Source organism: Ptychodera flava (assembly GCF_041260155.1).
Source record: "Ptychodera flava strain L36383 chromosome 23 unlocalized genomic scaffold, AS_Pfla_20210202 Scaffold_23__1_contigs__length_28996876_pilon, whole genome shotgun sequence".
NCBI classification, from domain to species: domain Eukaryota; kingdom Metazoa; phylum Hemichordata; class Enteropneusta; family Ptychoderidae; genus Ptychodera; species Ptychodera flava.
This window is the reverse complement of record NW_027248277.1, coordinates 28,531,842-28,552,718: the sequence shown is the minus strand read 5'-3', so window position 1 is coordinate 28,552,718 and position 20,877 is coordinate 28,531,842. Positions and strand designations below refer to the sequence as shown.

At 37.0% G+C, this 20,877-nt stretch overlaps 2 protein-coding genes across 3 annotated transcripts in view; one reads left to right on the top strand and one right to left on the bottom strand.

Moving 5' to 3' along the window:
• LOC139123893 (ubiquitin-conjugating enzyme E2 Z-like) overlaps window positions 1-20,877 on the top strand; it is a 446,060-nt gene that overhangs the window by 317,953 nt on the left and 107,230 nt on the right. The gene's annotated exons all lie outside the window — the stretch shown is intronic.
• The window catches only part of LOC139123706 (uncharacterized), a 49,053-nt gene that overhangs the window by 11,664 nt on the left and 16,512 nt on the right, over window positions 1-20,877 (bottom strand). For both annotated transcript variants that reach the window (XM_070689867.1, XM_070689868.1), the window contains exon 2: window positions 13,578-13,759. Coding sequence is in view for 1 of the 2 variants with exons in the window: in XM_070689868.1 (XP_070545969.1) it covers window positions 13,578-13,631 (54 nt within the window). In the remaining variant the exon portion in view is untranslated. The remainder of the gene's footprint in view (window positions 1-13,577; window positions 13,760-20,877) is intronic.

The window sequence follows — 20,877 nt, the reverse complement described above, 5'->3', positions numbered from 1 at the left end:
TTCGTTGGAATGTAAAATGAATATATAAAACCATCCTGTGATATGTGAAACACTGGCTTAAATTTGAAAAATTGCACTGCTACTCCATTTGATAAAAAAAATTGATGCAGGTGTGACAGTTGAAATTAAAAAATGCTGTCTCTCTGACAAAAAAAGTTCCCATGCCCACTTCCTGCATACCCCCCCGAAATCAAATGGGTCTCCCCTTAATATGCGCATGCGCATATAACAAGTTAGCGTTGTTTTGCAAGGACCAGCTCCTGGCAAGGACTTTGAAAAATCAAACCGACGCTGTCTTGTTTCTCGGTCTTGTGCGAATTTTGACGTTTTGAAGCTTTTAGCGTTTATTTGATGATATTTTGTAAATATGAAGTTCACAGTGATTGTATTTTTGTTGCTGTCATGTATTTTTTTGGCACGAAACGCTCCTTCGTTACCGGCGAATCCATTGCTTTAGCGAGGCAATCCCACCGGCGGCCCGTTAGTAATAGCTGGGTGAGAGCGAGGGAATTTGCTCTGTCCTTCTACCTCCATGTCATAACAAACTAGCGTCGTTTTATGTTGATGTACTGTCCTTTCGACACAGCGATAACTTTAAGTTTTCTGTTGCTTATTTTGGGTAATTTCGACAGTTGTGCATTGATTTTGACATCATTGTTGAAGACAGTGTGTGCTTTAGACTGTCAACAGTCCTCGTGCCTTCTTTTGACCGGATCCTGAGTCACTTGCGGTAGTAATCCAAGTAGGCGATCGAGCGCGCCAAAGGCGCAAGGTCGAGTGCCGAAGGCACAAGCTTGTATAAATACCGAAAGCTACGCGAGACCAAGCAGTACAAGCGACTGGCGAGAGTCTATGTGTGCTTTTGTTGACGATTTACGCGCACTTCAGAATCACGGCATAATCCGACATGGTAATTTGGCATGATAATCAGATCATACATGATCCGAGATTGCACTTTAGCAAGGTCACGATAACTAATGTTGTTTGTTTCACTGTCGTTTAATACCTATATTTCCACTAAAAGACCATTAGAATTTCCTCCTGGCTACTTTGAAATCGTGCACTGGCATGCATGTAGTTGTCAACATCACTATGCTTGAATGTAGTAGACTCTTACTATGAATATATCGACTGTCACTGCATATTGCATATGTGTGCAAGTCACTCCATATCATATCAAAAAATGTAGTATTGCGATGTTTGAGCTGCCACAAGCCAGAATTTACAGTTTATGAGAAAGTTATCTTGCATGTAAAACTCAGTTCTACTGTGAACAAAATGCAAGCTATGTTGCATAACTATGGTGAATAACATAATATTTTGTACCTATCACCGTGTCAGAAAATCAGAAGGAAACAACCACTCAGACAAACTCTGGTCAGGATGATACTGTCCAATTTTAATATTTGTCTCTCGGCACACACTAGATACTCATGACTGTAAAACAACATTTCCATATAATTGTATATTCAGTTTTTATATTTAGTTTGCTTTTCACCATATTCTATGTCCTTCCCTGCACTACATAATTCAAAATTAAATATTGTTTTTGGCCTATACATACTTGAGGGGTAAGCTTATTTAGTCTCATACATTAAAGATGCACTGTTGACCTTCAGAGTCCAAACTTTTATCATTGTATTGTAGATAGGTGTACACTCCAAATACTAAGTACAAGTGTGGTGAGTGTAACAAGCAAATGTTTTTTAGTCAATGGCCCAAATTTATTTTCTATTTGATGGACAATAAATACATGTGTAATCAATGCCAACAATCCAGTTTAAGTAATTTGGTTTAGATTAGCCATTGTCCATTATATTACAATAGTTTGTGGCTAAATTTTCTCCCCTTCTGTATCATATAAGTTCACCGTTTCCTGTTTTAGATATTGTTGATCCTATTGAGTTCCATCTCTTATTCTTGATTCACTTTCATATTAACTTTCATTTATGTCCAAACAATTTGACTTTTGCCAAATTTCACATTTATGGCAAATAATAAACAGTAAGGAGGCACAAAGGACGTCGGTGCCCCCGGGCCCCATGTTCTTTGGTTTCATACATTGGTAATGAAGTCTCGACCACTGCTGTCTCACTGCATGAACATTTGTATTTAACTCATTTCCTGGTATGAAAGCTTCTAGCCAGCTCATAGCAAAATTCCAGGGCAAGTTCTGAGTTACTAGAAAAGTCCTCAACTCAAGTATATGCTTAACTTCCAAATTTGTGATTGTGTAATCTTTACCCTCGACAAAACTGCATGTTTTCAAAGTGTCAGCTGTGATATCTTTGTCTAAGAAAACAGAGCATAGCTGAGGCTGAGAGTATGTCACTGGAATGCTACTTTGCATCACGTCAGCTTCATGTCCTTCCTTCCTAGCACTATCAATCTTCTTTCTAACTTTCTTTATCAAGTTACTAATTTTAGATGGTAAGCTGATAGTAGGCTCAAATAATCTGATGATCTCTGGCAATGACTTCTGAATATTTCTACCTGTGGCTTGAAGACTTCTCATGAATGTTAAGAAGGAGATCGTTTGTCAAAGGATCTGCTAAACCTAATTCTGCAAGAGTAGTCTCTCCTGACAATAAAAGGTCGATGTTGTCAACTATTTTATATGTAGTTTCCATTGTCTATATGAAGAAAAAATAGCATGTCAAATAAATTAATCAACTGTCTTTGACTTTACATCTTTTTAAATCCAATTATCTGAAAACATTTCTGACGTAAAAGAAAAGAAAAACCTCTGAAAAACTAAAAGCTTTGGGAAAGAACACTTTTTACATATTACTGTACAACTGTAGTACTCCCAGTATACGTAACATCACTTCCGGGTTTGGGGATCGTTGACAGTGAGTTTGAAGGTTTCTGCCATTATTCTGTGATTTCGCTAGCAACCATGACGATACGATCGAGCCGCTAAATTTTCCGAATGCCATATAATTGTAAACAAAACGGGTACCTGACCTTCTCTGTACACGTCGCTAATATTTCTTATCGCACAGTCAAAAATTAAACGTTTAATAATTTCACACTGATCAAAAATACGTATAATCGGTTCAAGTCTTATAAATATGCACTTTGATGACGAATTTTTCAATGCTAAAGCGAACGATCGCCAGGACATCGACGCACACTGACTGAACTATTATTCATCGGCCGCCATGTTCGACCGACCTCTCGAGTGATACCGGTGCACTCGCGATGTCATTTTTTAAAATTTAATTCGGAAGGGTAGCTCGTCAATTAAAATGAAAAAGGAATCGACTCAAATGATAATTAAAATGCTAATTTTTTCAAAATTGTTCGTTTAAAAAAAGTACGTACCGGCTATGAATCTCAAATCGTTCGGCAAAAACTTTGACCTCTATTTACCCACAGCTACAGCCATCTGATCAATATTAAACAGGTATCATCTTACAGCTTATCTTATTGGCTATCATCTATACATGGTTTAAAAGCTCTTAGCAGATTGGCTACCCCTCCGCTTTTCCGTTTTATATCAGGCACCTCGCAACCAGACGGTGCCGTGCTATACAATGTATAGCGCCACAAGCCATTGGGCGATTTTTCTGCCAGGAGTGAGACTTAAAAACTGCATGTACGCCCTATTTTTAGCGCGAATTCAGTGTAAATTTGCTTTCTTCAAAGAATATCGTAAATTGAAGGCACAATAATGACCAGAGTTGCTAAAAAAAGACTTTGAAAATTGACATTTTTTACAGTGTGCTTTAATTCGTACGGCCGCCATATTGGTTTCTGAACTCCCTACATATAGATATTGCCTGTACCATTGAGATAATGCAACAGAAATCCTGAAATATGATTTATTTGGGTCAGAAAAGGGAAGGAAAACATATAGTGCACTGAGGTGTAAAGTAGTGAATGCTTATATCATAAGTGCTGAAAAAAAAACACATAAGAATGCTTGTGGTAAAAACATTTGCGCTGCCTGTGGCAGCATGCTAGCAAACAATACATGAGAATGAAGTTTCTAAAATTTTGCTCTTTTCCACTGCATTGTGACAGTTCCTTTTTTATTTCTGTCTGTTATGAGTATTTTTTTTTCTCAAGCCATTACAGGCTAATTTTTTTCTTTTATTTCACCTGGTGACATTTTTTTTTCTCAAAATCCTCCATACCTCCCCCCCCCAGAAATCAAGTGGTTCTCCCTAAGTGAGTCCCTGCCCTGTACGGGCCAGTGGATTACTTCCTCAGTAGAACTGATATGCCTGCCGGTATCGGTGTTTATCGCCTACGGAGGCCATCATTCTTCAGTCGATCAAAGGCGCCTTTCGTACCAAAAAATACATTACAGCCGCAAAAGTGCATCACTGTCAACTTCATAACTATAGAACATATTGAAATACACAGTGAAACGTTCACAACGTAAAAAAATGTGCCCAGACCGAGAAACAAGATGGCGTCCGATTTGATCAGACTCAGATTTTGTACTAAAGTTGTGCGCATGCGCAGACGGTTAGCTTTAACGAAAGCGAGTGAAAATCAAGTAAATATAAAATAAGCAGATATGAACTGTAAATGCTCACGTGTTTCATTATATATTGAAGTTATGTGTAAAGTTGAACCTTTGCCACATGTTTGCAACTTCATTGAAATTATTATGATCAACATAATGAACAATAATCACCGCCGATTAATTCTAAAAGGTCATGAAGTATACAAATATGTAATTAGCTGAAATAAAAATATTAAAGTAATTTTACTGCTCTTATTGTATCACCACTTTATCTAGCAAGAGTAATTACCGTTGGCCAAGTCCTTCAAGCCATATATGCCGAGCAGTGAAAGCTCATTAGATTGCAAATTTAAATAAGCTGACATGAAAATGTGAAATGACTTTCGATATTGTTTTGATCTAGTACCTGGTATAATCATCAATGTACATATTATATATATCCCTAATAAGCAAAGTTAATTAAATAGTAAATTAGGAAGTGGCTTTAGTAAAAATGCTTAGTGATTGTCAGTAATGTTGTATCATGGTATCTGCAATATGTGTAGCAAATTTTGTCAACTTTGGTCAAGTCAATTCAGACATATATCTCTAATTAGGAAAGTTCATTAAATATGCAAATTAGGAATTGGCTGAAGAGAAAATGCTTGATGACTTTCAATAATATTGAATTATAGAGCCTTTAATATACATAGTAAGTTTCATCAATTTTGATCAAGTCCATTAAGATAAATATACCTAATTATGAAAATTCATTTAATATTAAAATTAGGTTTTGGCTGAAGTAAAAATGTCTTTTGACTTTCAATAATGTTATATCACAGTATCTTTGATGTATATAGTAAGTTTCAACAACTACAATCAAGTTAATTCAGATTTATATCCCTATATGGGAAAGTTCATTAAATATGCAAATTCGGAATTGGCTGAAGTAAAAATGTTTAATGACTTTCAAAAATGTTGTATCATAGTGGCTTCAATACATGTAGCAAGTTTCATTAACTTTGGTCCAGTCATTTCAAATATAATTCCTAATTAACAAAGTTCATGAAATATGCAAATTAGGAATTGGCTGAAATTAAAACGCTTAAAAGACTTTCAATAATGTTAAATCATAGTATCTTTAATATACATACCAGTTTGGTTAATTTTGATCAAGTCAAATCAGACATATATCTCTAGTTAGGAAAGTTCATTAAATATGCAAATTAGCATTTATCTTTCATGTCACCCTTAATGGTTCCCACTGCTGATATATCTTGGTGTGATCAACATTTGTAGCAAATCTCATCAAATTTTGTGTAGTTCTTTTTAATATATATCCATTTTTTCTAAAATCATTAATTATGCAAATGAGCAAAAAGTATGCAAGCCAGACCCACCAAAAACTAATCACTTCTTGCCATTTGCTAACTGAATATATGTACCAGATTTGATTCTGATCTGATAAGCCGTTTTTGAGAAAATGGACCAACAGACAGACAGACAGACAGACAGACAGACAGACAGACAGACATCGCTGCGACATATGCTCACGTGTTCACACGTGAGCAAAAAATGGATAAAAATATTGTTTAAAAATAACACAAGGCATGTATCACCAAATTTTGAACATTTCTGACGGCATTTCAACTATACGAACACCCATGCCAAACATCACAATAATCAAATCAGTGGTTTTGAGGAAAAATTGAAAATAGTGGTTTTCAGAAAAAAGCTAAAAAAGTGACTTTAAAATGATTCAATCAAAAAAAGAAAAAAGACCGTTTGAGATACATGCCCAAGTGACCACCAGACCAAATTTCAGAAAAAGTTACTGAAGCGTTTCTGAGATACCTGCGTCCACAGCATACGGCCCACTATGTTGGCCATATTGGGCCGCGCCATCACATTAGTACCTTGTGCCCACAGGGCACAAAGTACTAAACATGGGGCCCGGGGGCACCGACGTCCTTTGTGCCTCCTTACTGTTTATTATTTGCCATAAATGTGAAATTTGGCAAAAAGTCAAATTGTTTGGACATAAATGAAAGTTAATATGAAAGTGAATCAAGAATAAGAGATGGAACTCAATAGGATCAACAATATCTAAAACAGGAAACGGTGAACTTATATGATACAGAAGGGGAGAAAATTTAGCCACAAACTATTGTAATATAATGGACAATGGCTAATCTAAACCAAATTACTTAAACTGGATTGTTGGCATTGATTACACATGTATTTATTGTCCATCAAATAGAAAATAAATTTGGGCCATTGACTAAAAAACATTTGCTTGTTACACTCACCACACTTGTACTTAGTATTTGGAGTGTACACCTATCTACAATACAATGATAAAAAGTTTGGACTCTGAAGGTCAACAGTGCATCTTTAATGTATGAGACTAAATAAGCTTACCCCTCAAGTATGTATAGGCCAAAAACAATATTTAATTTTGAATTATGTAGTGCAGGGAAGGACATAGAATATGGTGAAAAGCAAACTAAATATAAAAACTGAATATACAATTATATGGAAATGTTGTTTTACAGTCATGAGTATCTAGTGTGTGCCGAGAGACAAATATTAAAATTGGACAGTATCATCCTGACCAGAGTTTGTCTGAGTGGTTGTTTCTTCTGATTTTCTGACACGGTGATAGGTACAAAATATTATGTTATTCACCATAGTTATGCAACATAGCTTGCATTTTGTTCACAGTAGAACTGAGTTTTACCACAGGACTGGAAGATAACTTTCTCATAAACTGTAAATTCTGGCTTGTGGCAGCTCAAACATCGCAATACTACATTTTTTGATATGATATGGAGTGACTTGCACACATATGCAATATGCAGTGACAGTCGATATATTCATAGTAAGAGTCTACTACATTCAAGCATAGTGATGTTGACAACTACATGCATGCCAGTGCACGATTTCAAAGTAGCCAGGAGGAAATTCTAATGGTCTTTTAGTGGAAATATAGGTATTAAACGACAGTGAAACAAACAACATTAGTTATCGTGACCTTGCTAAAGTGCAAACTCGGATCATGTATGATCTGATGATCATGCCAAATTACCATGTCGGATTATGCCGTGATTCTGAAGTGCGCGTACATCGGTCAACAAAAGCACACATAGACTCTCGCCAGTCGCTTGTACTGCTTGCATGGTCTCGCGTAGCTTTCGGTATTTATACAAGCTTGTGCCTTCGGCACTCGACCTTGCGCCTTTGGCGCTCGATCGCCTACGTTGGATTACTACCGCAAGTGACTCCGGATCCGGTCAAAAGAAGGCACGAGGACTGTCGACAGTCCAAAGCACACACTGTCTTCAACAATGATGTCAAAATCAATGCACAACTGTGGAAATTACCACAATAAGCAACAGAAAACTTAAAGTTATCGCTGTGTCGAAAGGACAGTACATCAACATAAACGACGCTAATTTGTTATGACATGGAGGTAGAAGGACAGAGCAAATTCCCTCGCTCTCACCCAGCTATTACTAACGGGCCGCCGGTGGGATTGCCTCGCTAAAGCAATGGATTCGCCGGTAACGAAGGAGCGTTTCGTGCCAAAAAAATACATGACAGCAACAAAAATACAATCACTGTGAACTTCATATTTACAAAATATCATCAAATAAACGCTAAAAGCTTCAAAACGTCAAAATTCGCACAAGACCGAGAAACAAGACAGCAAAGTCCTTGCCAGGAGCTGGTCCTTGCAAAACAACGCTAACTTGTTATATGCGCATGCGCATATTAAGGGGAGACCCATTTGATTTCGGGGGGGTATGCAGGAAGTGGGCATGGGAACTTTTTTTGTCAGAGAGACAGCATTTTTTAATTTCAACTGTCACACCTGCATCAATTTTTTTTATCAAATGGAGTAGCAGTGCAATTTTTCAAATTTAAGCCAGTGTTTCACATATCACAGGATGGTTTTATATATTCATTTTACATTCCAACGAATGAAAACAAAATGGAAAGTCTAGTGATATATACAACTTTAAATTATAGAACACTTTTTTGGCAAATCAACAGTGATCAGTACTATACCTGCTTTTCTTTATAACAGTCAATTCCTTTTAAGTTCTCAGGGGAGATGTTATCTTTTGTGGTCAGAGAAACAAGGCTCACACATTGTATTTCATTATATTTGTTGTTCCTCAATTTTTCTTTGACAACTTGTAATCTTTCTAACATATTTATGTTGAGAGAATAATATATTGGTTTTTACACTAGTTTATTGACTCCTGTCTTGTGTTTTTAAATTTTCACAGTGTACAGAAGTCAAATAGTCCCATCTAGATATTGCCTGTACCATTGAGATATTGCAACAGAAATCCTGAAACATGATTTCTTGGGTCAGAAAAGGGAAGGAAAACATCGAGTTCACTGAGGTGTAAAGTAGTGAATGCTTATATCATAAGTGCTGGGGGAAAAAAACACATGAGAATTGCTTGTGGTAAAAACATTTGCGCTGCCTATGGCAGCATGCTAGCAAAGAACACATGAGAATGAAGTTTCCAAAATTTTGCTCATTTCAACTGCATTATGACAATTCCTTTTTTATTTCTGTCTGTTATGAGGCTTATTTTTCTTCTTTTATTTCACCTGGTGACAATTTTTTTTTTCTCAAAATCCTCCATACCCCCCCCAGAAATCAAGTGGTTCTCCCTTAAGTGAGTCCCTGACCTATGCGGGCCAGTGGATTACTTCCTCAGTAGAACTGATATGCCTGCCGGTACCATCATTCTTCAGTCGATCAAAGGCGCCTTTCGTACCAAAAAATACACGACAGCCGCAAAAGTGCATCACTGTCAACTTCATAACTATAGAACATATTGAAATACACAGTGAAACGTTCAAAAAGTAAAAAATGTGCCCAGATCGAGAAACAAGATGGCGTCCGATTCGATTCTTCAACTCAGATTTTGTCCTAGAGTTGTGCGCATGCGCAGACGGTAGCTTTAACGAAAGCGAGTCAAAATCAAGTAAATATAAAATAAAAATGGATAAAAATATTGTTTAAAAATAATACAAGGCATGTATCACCAAATTTTGAACATTTCTGACGGCATTTCAACTATACAAACACCCATGCTAAATATCACAATAATCAAATCAGTGGTTTTGAGGAAAAATTGAAAATAGTGGTTTTCACAAAAAAGCTAAAAAAGTGACTTTAAAATGATTCAATCCAAAAAAGAAAAAAGACCGTTTGAGATACATGCCAAAGTGACCACCAGACCAAATTTCAGAAAAAGTTACTGAAGCGTTTCTGAGATACCTGCGTCCACAGCATACGGCCCACTGTATGCAACAACAGAGGCCGCGTCATCACATTAGTACTTTGGGCCAAAGGCCCAAAGGACTAAAAATCATGTAACCAAATTCTAGTCCAAAATGAAATTTCTAAATCACCTGCAAATCTAATTTTGCACTGGGATATTTCCTTATGGGACACCTTAGAATACACTTCTGTTTGTATCACAACCAATTCTTAAACAAACTATGGACACTCATCATACAGTAATTTTGTGGAGCATGTAAAGGGTATGGGAATGCTTGACACTCTGATATTCCACAACAGTGCACTGATAAATTTATTCTCATTAATATCTTAGATTCATTCATTTAACTCGGATTGCATAAATTGCCATTTCATTTCCTGTTGTGCAATATGTTATCAAGTGCTTCAGAAAATTGCTTTAATACAATAATCCGATTATACAAGCTAACTGATCTGATATTTAAATGTTAAATTAGACTTGCTGTAGGAATTTAGGTAATGCGTTATATGTGCTGCTGGGCAGAAATTGCAGTGCAGATATTCTGTATGAACAAACCTCTCTACATATCACTGTGGCTTGAGTATCATTCACAAGTGTTTACACTTAAATCGAACACAACTATCTGACATCATCGCGTGAAGTGAACCACATCTTAATCCTCTCTGAGGTACTTTCTAGGTGTATACATGCAAAGAACATAATGGCTGATCGAGAGACACTCATACCATGACTGTAAATTTCTTTCTGGATTCTCCCTCGACACCATGTTGAGTTGCTTCTTAATCTATTCAAGTATCCTGCTTTTTTATGTTATACCATTATGACATAAAGATGCACAAAATGACAATCAGGATTAGGGCTTGCAAAACTCTCTTGTATATAAGATAAATTTATTATCAAATGTACGTGTATTCTGATTTCTTTTCTACTGATGGAAATTAATTAACTGTTCTTATGACAACTTTCACAGTTCTTTAAATTTATAATTTTGTCAAATGCACTACCGGGTACATACACGGGCAAACAATTTCTTCATTGAGGACATGTTTATCAGAGCAGCTGAGGCAAACAGAAATATTGCATTGTCTCTAAAGACAACTCACGATACACACACATTTCAAGCAGGGAGAATCAGTTTATCTTTTCTTTTTACCTTATCTAACCTTTAGCCTGACTGACAATTTATTTCACTCGGCTAGATATACAAAATTAGACTTTATATTTATCCTCCACGGAACCTACATATAGGCAGGTGATGATAGACAATATGCTCGATGAGGTAATGTTATTTGAGTACAAAAAGATATGTAACACAAATGATATGTGTATCATGAAACTATTAGATAGATTTTCACTGCCCTACAATCATACATGTATGTGTAACATACATCGACTTTAACATGTCACAAATACTACATACAAACTACATATCTTAATTTAAACAGCACAGAAGTATTTCATTACAAATGAGACACAGACATACTACACATGTAAACCCGGTGTACCCTGCTAACCTACTAGCAGCATCTCAACTTGTATTCAAATAAGCAGTCAATCTGATATCCTTAAAAATACATCCTGTTGCCATGGTGATATGCACAGGACAGAAAAATTTTACACATGGTAAATGAAAATGCAATGATAAAATCAAACTGTTACACTTCAAAAGACACTGTAGGAAATTCTGTTTTACATTTCTTTGAAATCAGAAAAGAAAGGTAGGTTGAATCAACTGAAGACACAACCTTGTTCAATATAAACAAGTTTTTCTGCATGGCATTTGAAAATGGCTGATTAAGCAGATTTTCCCTAACAAATTTCAAGCTCTGCAATACAATCATCTTGTGATGAAACACTCCCATACATCCATCCTCCTGCCTTCAGCAGACCCAGCCTTGCACAGCATCCTCTTGTACAGCATCAAAAATTGCAAATTTACGGTGACCGTGTACCTTTAAGGTAGTTAGCTCCTCGAAAATGAAAGACTTTAACTTTTGCTTAAACTTACCACAAGAAAACTTTAAACAATTCTCTTTCAAAATCAATAATTAAAAGTGGGGTCACCGAGCACATTTTGATAATACACAAACAAACTAGAAAGCATTTGCAAGCAAAAGCGAAGTTCCAGAGACCAGAGCAGCGGAAGAAACAAGAGAATGTGTGACAAAGATAGGTGCAGAATGAAAGAGTGCTTTGGATTTTAATATTCAGGGCTGATAGCAGTAAACACCATAATACAACTAAAAGCAAGGCAGTCCGGGGAATTACAGTACACAGATTACAAATGCCTACATGTACGGTAAAAACGCAACAGATACATACGGGGCGACGACGCACGGAAATGTTTATCAGACGACATTCTCGCGAGCCAGAGCAATAATTTTCGCTCCGCTGACCTACGCAAAAATCAATCGCTTGACGGGTAGCGCTGAGTTGTTGCCGTAAAGAGGCGTGTCATTTACGACGATGATCAGACGAGAGGAAACATCGGACCTAGGCCGTGAAATTGAGCCACATGCATTTTCATTTGATTAAAAGCACAGACTAAAACAATTTCATTGCTATGTCGCTGTTTTCACAAGATACTGACCATTTGATCTTGGAAAGTTGAGTTGCTTTTACAAGCAGCCAACGCATGCCGGTGCATGACAGACAGTACGTTCACTATGAATGCCTAGCTCTGCATGGCAGGGCTGTGTTACCGGCGTTAAACGGCCTCCCACCACAGCCCCGCAGACTGATATAGGAAAAACCGCTGGTGGCTCCTCAGAAATACGGCGGGCAGTTTCTCCCCCAAAACAGCCGATTTTGAGTCCAAATTTTGCATTGATCATCGTTTTCGAGCACACCCACCTCGCCTAGGTACACGATGTGCCCAGCCGCGCTTGTAAACTTAGGGAAAGGCTACTTTTCTGTCTCTGTGCGAGCGAGGCGATCGATACGCCGCCATGTTGTTTCATGAGCATTCGGGCGAAACAGTATAGCGCCACGTACGGCGAGTATTTAGAGAAAAATAAAATCAAAAAGCAACAAAAAACAAAGCGAAATAAAGCTAGAATTATTAATAACTGAACGCAATATGATAGTTGAGCAATGCCAAATAAAAAATACATAAAACAAACAAGAAATGCCCGTAAAACCCGTCCGAGCTGAGCGATGACGTCATAAGCGTGTCGCAATGCATTCAGGGTAATTAAGGTCAAATTTGTGTATAGCATGTTCTATGGTAGTAAAACCGAAATAGAGAAAGAAAGAAAGAAGAAAGAAAGAAAGAAGGAAAGTGAGCAAAACTAACAGTTCCAGAGCTGGTCTCTGGAACTAATTATCTCATGTTTACAGATTTTTAAATTCAAAATGGCTGCAATCCCTATTGTGGAAAAATAAAATTTCTGATCACCAAACTAAACTTGTGGAAACTTCATTTATCTCATAAGCTTCAAAATGCGCACCCACAAGTGGTAGGCTAAAAGAATATTGTAAAAGTTTTAAAGGCGCCCTTCTCAATCCCAGGTTCCACATTAGCAAATGTGTCAACAGCCCATTAACAGTTTGTCATTCTTTTGTTTTCCATTGAAAATTTATCAAGTGAATAATATTTATACTAGATAAATCTGATAATTAAAGGGGGGCTTTAAAAGTCTAAATATCTGCCCCCAAGGTGCATCCTACCTTAAAGTGAACTTACAGCCTATCCCTTCAGAATTACTTTATAGGAAGTTTGTGCCTCATGGTTTATATGGATTCACTGACTACATCCAGTGTCAAGCTGAAACTGAAAACACTGTTGGAAGCAGAAAGCGTGTGCCTACCTTGAGGTTTGGCATTCCTGCCCCTAATCCTGGTAGCAGGAATGGACTTGGCATGGCTCCTGATGATAACTTCTTTGCTGCTTGGCCTCCTGGCTGTGTTGTTGCCTTCTCTTTAACATATTTCTCTTTGCCTTTCTTTTCATCGTCATCTTCAATCTTTGAAAAATTCACTTGTTTTGGTTCTTGATTGACATAAAAGTGAGAAACAATACATTTGGAGTAATTGAGGATAAAAGAAGATTGGTTGGAGGCAGGGGAGAACCCATACTGTGAGTGCTTTTTAAAGGTTAACAGTCGCTGGAAAAGCGCCTGTGCTAGTTTCCTGTTTACAAAAAATGTATTTGTATACAATATCTAGATGCATCTCATCATCATATAGCTACAACATTTAAATTACACGATGTAGATTATGACAGACATGTTTTAACTTTCATCAATCACCGTCATGCCTTGGATACAGTGTTTGCATTGGTTGTATGGGTGCCATACGACCTCTGAGTGCAGTTCTTAAGACTGTATCCCTTTGAATCTAAAAATTATTTTATATAAGATTTTGAAAGACTTCTTTGTGATATTGAAAAAATATCGAAATGACAGTTGTCACTTTGGTATGCAGGAAAATTTAAAATAGCGCCAATGCCGCTGGATCACAACTGGCACATTGTGAAAACTACTCTATCTCTGGATGCACCTGTACATTAAATACTAAATGGGTAGGTGCTGCGGCTGTGGAGTTTTTGCAGTACACACTCACACAATCATATCATATACATACAGACAAACTCAAAGACTGGCAATCTCAAACCTATAAGAATAGTTTTCACTGGCACATATACTCTTGCCCAAATGGGAGTTTGAATGGGTTAGCTCTACATACTGACATAGAGGAGAAGTTGTTGATTGTGCCTGCACTTCAAATGTTAAAGAATAGCTACCTGGTATTTGTAGCTGACAGCTGGGGAAAAAGTGACATGGGACAAGAATGGATTTTAACTGTAAACAAATTTTATTCAAAAATAAACACTGAACAGTATTAAACAATCAAGCAGACAATATATTGTAAATGGTTGTTGATGGAAGAATGTAAGAAGTAAATCCAAAGAGTAAAGTAATGAGTAAATAAAATATGCTGTAATGGTGAAAGTGTAAAGTAAATATCGAAGCTAAATAAAATACTAACAAAAATGCAAATGTACTCTGATATTGTAATGGAAATGATTATAAAAATTGTAGAGTAATATAAGGCTAAGAGACTAAAGTCATTATCACGCAAAGCAAACTTGCAGCAAATATAAGGATATGCAAATGATAATGAAGTAATCAACTATAGATAAATTGAAAGTTTAAGTTCACCAAGGCTGATTTTACATATGTTCGGAAGTTTCATTTTAGGGCTTCATCAAGTCCATGTAATCTGAATCATGGAAAAAAGCTCCGAGCTTTGGAGCTTGCAACATTGATATGGAAAGAACCATCTTCTAGCGTGTATGGCATTGTCCAGTCACCCAGGCTCAAACCAGGCTGTGTGTATTTACATAACTATTGTTGATACCGAGTATCCTTTCATAAACGATGACTCATGTACAATAAAATGTTCACTGTCAAATTTCTCACCTGTTAGTAGTTAACAGCAGCACAGAATCTGACAGTGGACAGTTCATCATAAGGGATTCATTGTTTGCAAAGAATATTCAGTCTCAACAATAGATATGTACCGTAAATATGCACAGCCTGGGTGAGTGGACAATGCCATACTAATCGGAAGATGGCTCTTCCATATTATGTGATGGAAGCTCAAAACCTGGAGCTTTTTGCCACGATTCATTTACATGGAGTTGATGAAGCCCTAAAATCGAAGGTACTTAATTATTTATTGGTTTAAGTTATAAATGGCAACAGTAGTTTTTGCGAGTTGAGTGATCACAAAGGTATATATTTCACCCCTTTTGATGCCAAAATGCCATGGATTTATGAAGACAGTGTGTGGTAGGTCATCGAACATGAGCAGGTCATTAACAATTTATCATTCAGTTTTAAATCTGTAATGATGGAAATATATAGTTCATCTCCCGGGTGCAAAATTTTATCTAAATCTGCTCTTGTCATAAGGTGCCTTTGAAATGACATACAAAGGGAAATTAATGCATTGCATGTGCACTGTTTGCCTCTGGATCCAATACTAAATTGTGTACTTCCTTGATGTGTACTACCATGTACCAGAATTAGTTTAAAATGTTTGTTGCTTCTATCAACTATACTTTGCTGTTGTATATATTAAGTACTGCTAACATTTATGTACTTCTGTTGTCTCCATTTTTATCTGGACACAAATTACTTTGTTGGTTTACATGGTACAAGTTACTTTGTTCACCCTTGTTGGCCATACAATATATGTGTATATATTGTTGTATATCAAGCATTTTGCCCAGTGAACGATGATTTGTAATTGTACATATCAATGGTACCGGTATGTCCGCTGACTTTTCAGAGAACTCGATGTACGTACAAACAAAACGGAACTTACAAAATATTTTCCTTAGGGGTGTGTTTTGACGTTGATTCCACACAGAAAATAATATCACAGCCGACCCTCAATACAATAGAGCTTGCTATTTTGATGGTGATTAGATCATATACTGTAATTGAAGCTTGGCAATATCTGACTTGCTGACAAGCGGAAAACGTAAAAATTATACAGGCACTTGGCGGATTACTTCATACTTGAGTTCTAATCTATAAACAAAACCTCATCCATTTTGAAATTTACGGAGTACTTTTTTTTCTTTGAAATATTTTTTTATAAATATTAACAAAAAAAACACACGGGTTACAAAACAGAAGAAGAGAGAAAATACACAACAAACGAAAGAAAGAGAAGAAAGCACAATGGGGGTAGAGGTTGAAAAAATGGCATAAATTATTCATTTAGCAAATGTTTCAAGATGTTCCACTTTCTCATATTTTTGCCTCTAACTTCATGACATATTTTAAAGTTTCAATAAACATTGCAAACGATGGTCTAATATAGCAGAATCGTATCGAATACAAATGATACTTTGCGATCAGAATGGTGTGGTTTAAAGCAACAGATTTGTTCACTGGGTGAACACCAAAGATCACACTAAAATCATCCAGAGACACATGATCTCTGGAAGAGTTTTGCCATAGTTTGTTAAACTCATCCCAAAACCTCTTACGTACGGACATGAGCAGAACAAATGTTCTAAAATCTCAGTATCACCACAGTGTATACACGAATCATCATCCACAACCTTCCATTTTTTTAAAAGGCTTTGACAGGCAATAATTCTATGTAAAACTTTAAATTGGAAATTTCTCAGTTTTTCCTCCATGGTAGTTTCAAAGGGAAGATTCAAGATATCTTTCCATGAAAAGATGCTGTTTGGATGTAGTTTTTTGTGTGTACGTTGTGATGTTGGTGTTCTGCCCTTTTTGAACAAATGCTTTGTAAAAAAAGTTGTGTACTGACATTTTCAAGGGAAAATGTTTGTTCACTAAGTGAAAAGGAAATGGTTTAATCAAAATTAATTGTTTCTTCTTGTATGTCTAATTGTCTTCCAAAGTGTAGGAATCGCATCAATAATTCCACAGTTTGTCACAAGGTCCGCTTTGGCATTATACTTCATTTTTAATGGAAAGACAGTGGAGTCCCATTTGAATTAAATAGATCTTCTACAAAATTAAAGTTTTTTCTAAACCAATCCTGATAAAAGACAGATGAGCCTGCAACTAAAATATGTTGATTATTCCAGATGATTTGCTTTGTTACTTGTCCATTCAAATACAATTTTTTTTTGAAAGGCGAATATCTGACCATGCTTGTAAGATAGTTTTATAAAAAGGTGAAAGTGTACATTTCAGTTTATCAACATTGTAATTACATTTAAGTACAAACTTGAGACCTCCCAACTTATCAAAATGAAATGAAGGGATTATACCAGTTTTGCGTTGTTAATGTAATATAATGGGAGCCATTTCAGTTTTAGAGCTTTGTTTAAAATATATCAGGAATGCCCAGACCCCCTTTATTCTTATCAGCAATAATGGCATTGTGTTGATTTTAGGGCATTTTTGTCCCATAAAAACTCTATTACAATGTAAATGTGACTGTGCTTTAGCGATTACATCTGGGATCTGGTAAAGAAGACATATTATAAATAAACTGTGAAATGCCATGCGACTTAATAAGGAGTGTTTTGCCTCGCCAAGTAAGGTCATAGTGAACCCAAAGTATCTAGTTTATCATTCATTTTCCTAACTCGTTGGTTATAATTCAAATCGCAATTGTTTATTTTATTGTGTCCTAGATAAGAACCAAGGAGTTTGATGGGCGTGTAGATGCTCGGAAACCATGATGACGGCCTGGGCCTGCTGATAATTTACTGGTAAACAAAAGCTCACTTTTTCTTTGTTTACACTTAAACCAGAAAGTAATTAGAAGCTATCTAAAAGAACACTGCTATTGTGTAGCGAAACTTTGTCTTGTAAACAAATCGTTGTATCATCTGCAAAAAGTGAAATAACGTGTTTAATACCAAAGGGGAGTTGAATACCATGAATATAGTTTTTGAATTTCTTACAGAAATCAACAGAAATGACAAAGAGGGCAGTTGGCAAAGGACAACCTTGTCAAACCCCTCTGTGAAGGTTAAACAAACCGGTTGACCAGCCTACATTTAGAACGCAGCTCTGAATGTCACTAAAACACATAATCCATTTTAGAACATCTGCACCAAAGTTAAAAGCCAACAGAGCTTTTTGTATAAAGAACTATTCTAAGAAATCAAAAGCCTTCTCAAATCAAAACATGCCTTCCTTCCTTTCGTTCAGCTTCGAAAAAGTAAAAAATATCATGGACTAATCTAATGCTTTCTTTAATATTTCCACCCTTAACAAAAGCGTTTTGATCCTCGTGGATTTTTTTGGGAATATTTTTTTTCGTTTGGCTGTACATTTGCTTGCCATTTTATAGTCTGTATTTAGTAAGGAAATTGATCTCCAGTTTTTCAGCAGGGTCAAATCTTTGTTGGGCTTTGGAATTAGAGAGATAACTGCTTGTTTTTGAGTAGCAGATAATCGCCCTTCTTGAAAAGCACAATTTAAAGAAGCGATAGGGTACCGTGAAGTTGATCCCAAAATTTAATATAAAACTCTGCTGGTAATCCATCATTCCCAGGCGTTTTGTTAAGGGGCATTGTTTTTAAAACATTTAGGACCTCATCTTTTGTCAGAGAATCTTCAGTTCAGTTCAGTCAGAAATACTTTTTTACAGTTGCGTTTTTCTTGATTAGGCGCCATAAAATAAATTCTTTGTTTGCCGTCCGCGTGCGGGTAGGTTTTCGGAAGAAATTTAAAAACAAACACAGTCCGTCTCCTCGAAAATGCGGCACGATGTGCCCTGATTTTGTCTGCAATAACACATTTAGAGCACCTTTACGCAGCAGTCGTCTGAAATGTCGCAAAAACACCAATGTTGTACGATCGTTTGAATACAAATCAGACAAATCGTAAAAGGGTACAGCATCAGCCGCTGTACGTAAAGTTCACGTGCGCACAGGTCTCCCTATTTTTAGCGCGCTGCAGTGTACCGTACATAGATGGTCGAGGTCTTACACTGATTTCCGTAAATCATGACAGCGGAAGGACGTGAAATAGTTGTGGTCTCCATAAAAGATGGATCGAAAACAATTCTTGACTGGTTTGGCTTCGAATGTGGAACGGAACAGAATTTCTGTCAACTATTTGAAGCACTTTTCATCGCCAGCCAGAACGACACGGACAACAATAGGTTCAAATACGCGTCGATCACGATATTGGATCTGCACCAGGGAAAGCAGGTCACAGTGAAATGTTCGTTGTTGAATGCTCCAAACAGCCCATACGCTGTTGAAGTTGCTCTTACTTTGAACATTCTGTCTGCTACCAAACGTCTTGGTCATTTTATAAAGTTTGACATCGTACGGCAGAAGGCACAACATGATACTGAGAGTACGGGCAATCTGCGCAATGCTTTTGAAATCATGCAACATGCATCCAGGGAGTTATCTCAGAGACTGCTGTACCCCGGGAAAATTGGCTTAAACCCAGATGACCCAACCTGAGAGGTGACTACAGATTAAGGAACCTTTGATAGATTTGCTGGAACGAGAAAGGTTGGCTTCCAATCAGAATATTGCAATACCGTTGGGAAAACAGTCGTCGATAATATTTCCTCTGCGATCTTTTACATCTTACCTCATTTGCATAAATTTAAAGAACGTGGGTTCACACTTCCAGAGTTGTTCCACTGTTTCCTCAGCGACGTGGATAAACTTCAGCAAGTTTATAATCAACCAGAAACACATAAAAATGTCGCCAGAATTGAACGAGACAAACTTGAGCAGAAAGTTCAGGGCCTCTACGCTATTTTGCTGTATGGTTGTATGCAGCTACCAAGAATGACAAAGTTAGTTGATGCTGTCAAGAAACTTGCACATGGTATTGATGGGTTTATCAAACATTTAGATGATACAAACCGCCTTGAAAATTGCATTCATGCCCAAGGGTTTCCACAAAGATCACCATATCATGGGAAAAATACCCAACTGAATCACCTTAAAGGTAGACTGAGATCTGACTTCAAGCTTGTTCAACGCTACAAAGCACTTGAGGAGAAAATGTCTGAGCTTGGCACTTACGAACCTGTGTGCTTGAATGACTTCATGGCGCCTGACAGAAGAAAGCGTTACTACTATGTTAAAGATCTGGTCCTTCCCTTTGACTCTGAATTATTTGGCTATCACCGTGGAGGTTGTAATCCAAGTCTATGGTTTCTCTGGAAGTCAGACAAAGCTATTGATATGTCACGAAGTAATTCAGTGATTCATAAGATTGAGCAGGATCTTCCAGTGTATCACACACGTACAATGCAGAAAGAGTTTACTACCAGGTTCTCCCTTGTGTGCAAAGCTAGTCCCAGCGTAATGAATGATATGTATAAATATCTCACTAACGACCAGTCAGCACTACCGAACAAAGTCAGCAAAGAAGTTCAGGAACGCCTACATTTGTTACTCAGTTCACAAGATCCGGATATTGTACATGACCTGAGACTGTTAAATGAAGGTAGAGCTGGTGTTTATGATAAGTTTTGGGATGAAACTGAGAAGTACTTGAATGAGAAATCCATGAAGGCTAGACGTCGCCATGGAACTGTGTGTCATATGAGTGTTGCAATATCTTTGCCAGACTTGCACGAGCATGTAGTAGCCAGGCTTGCACCAAATACTCAAGTACCAAG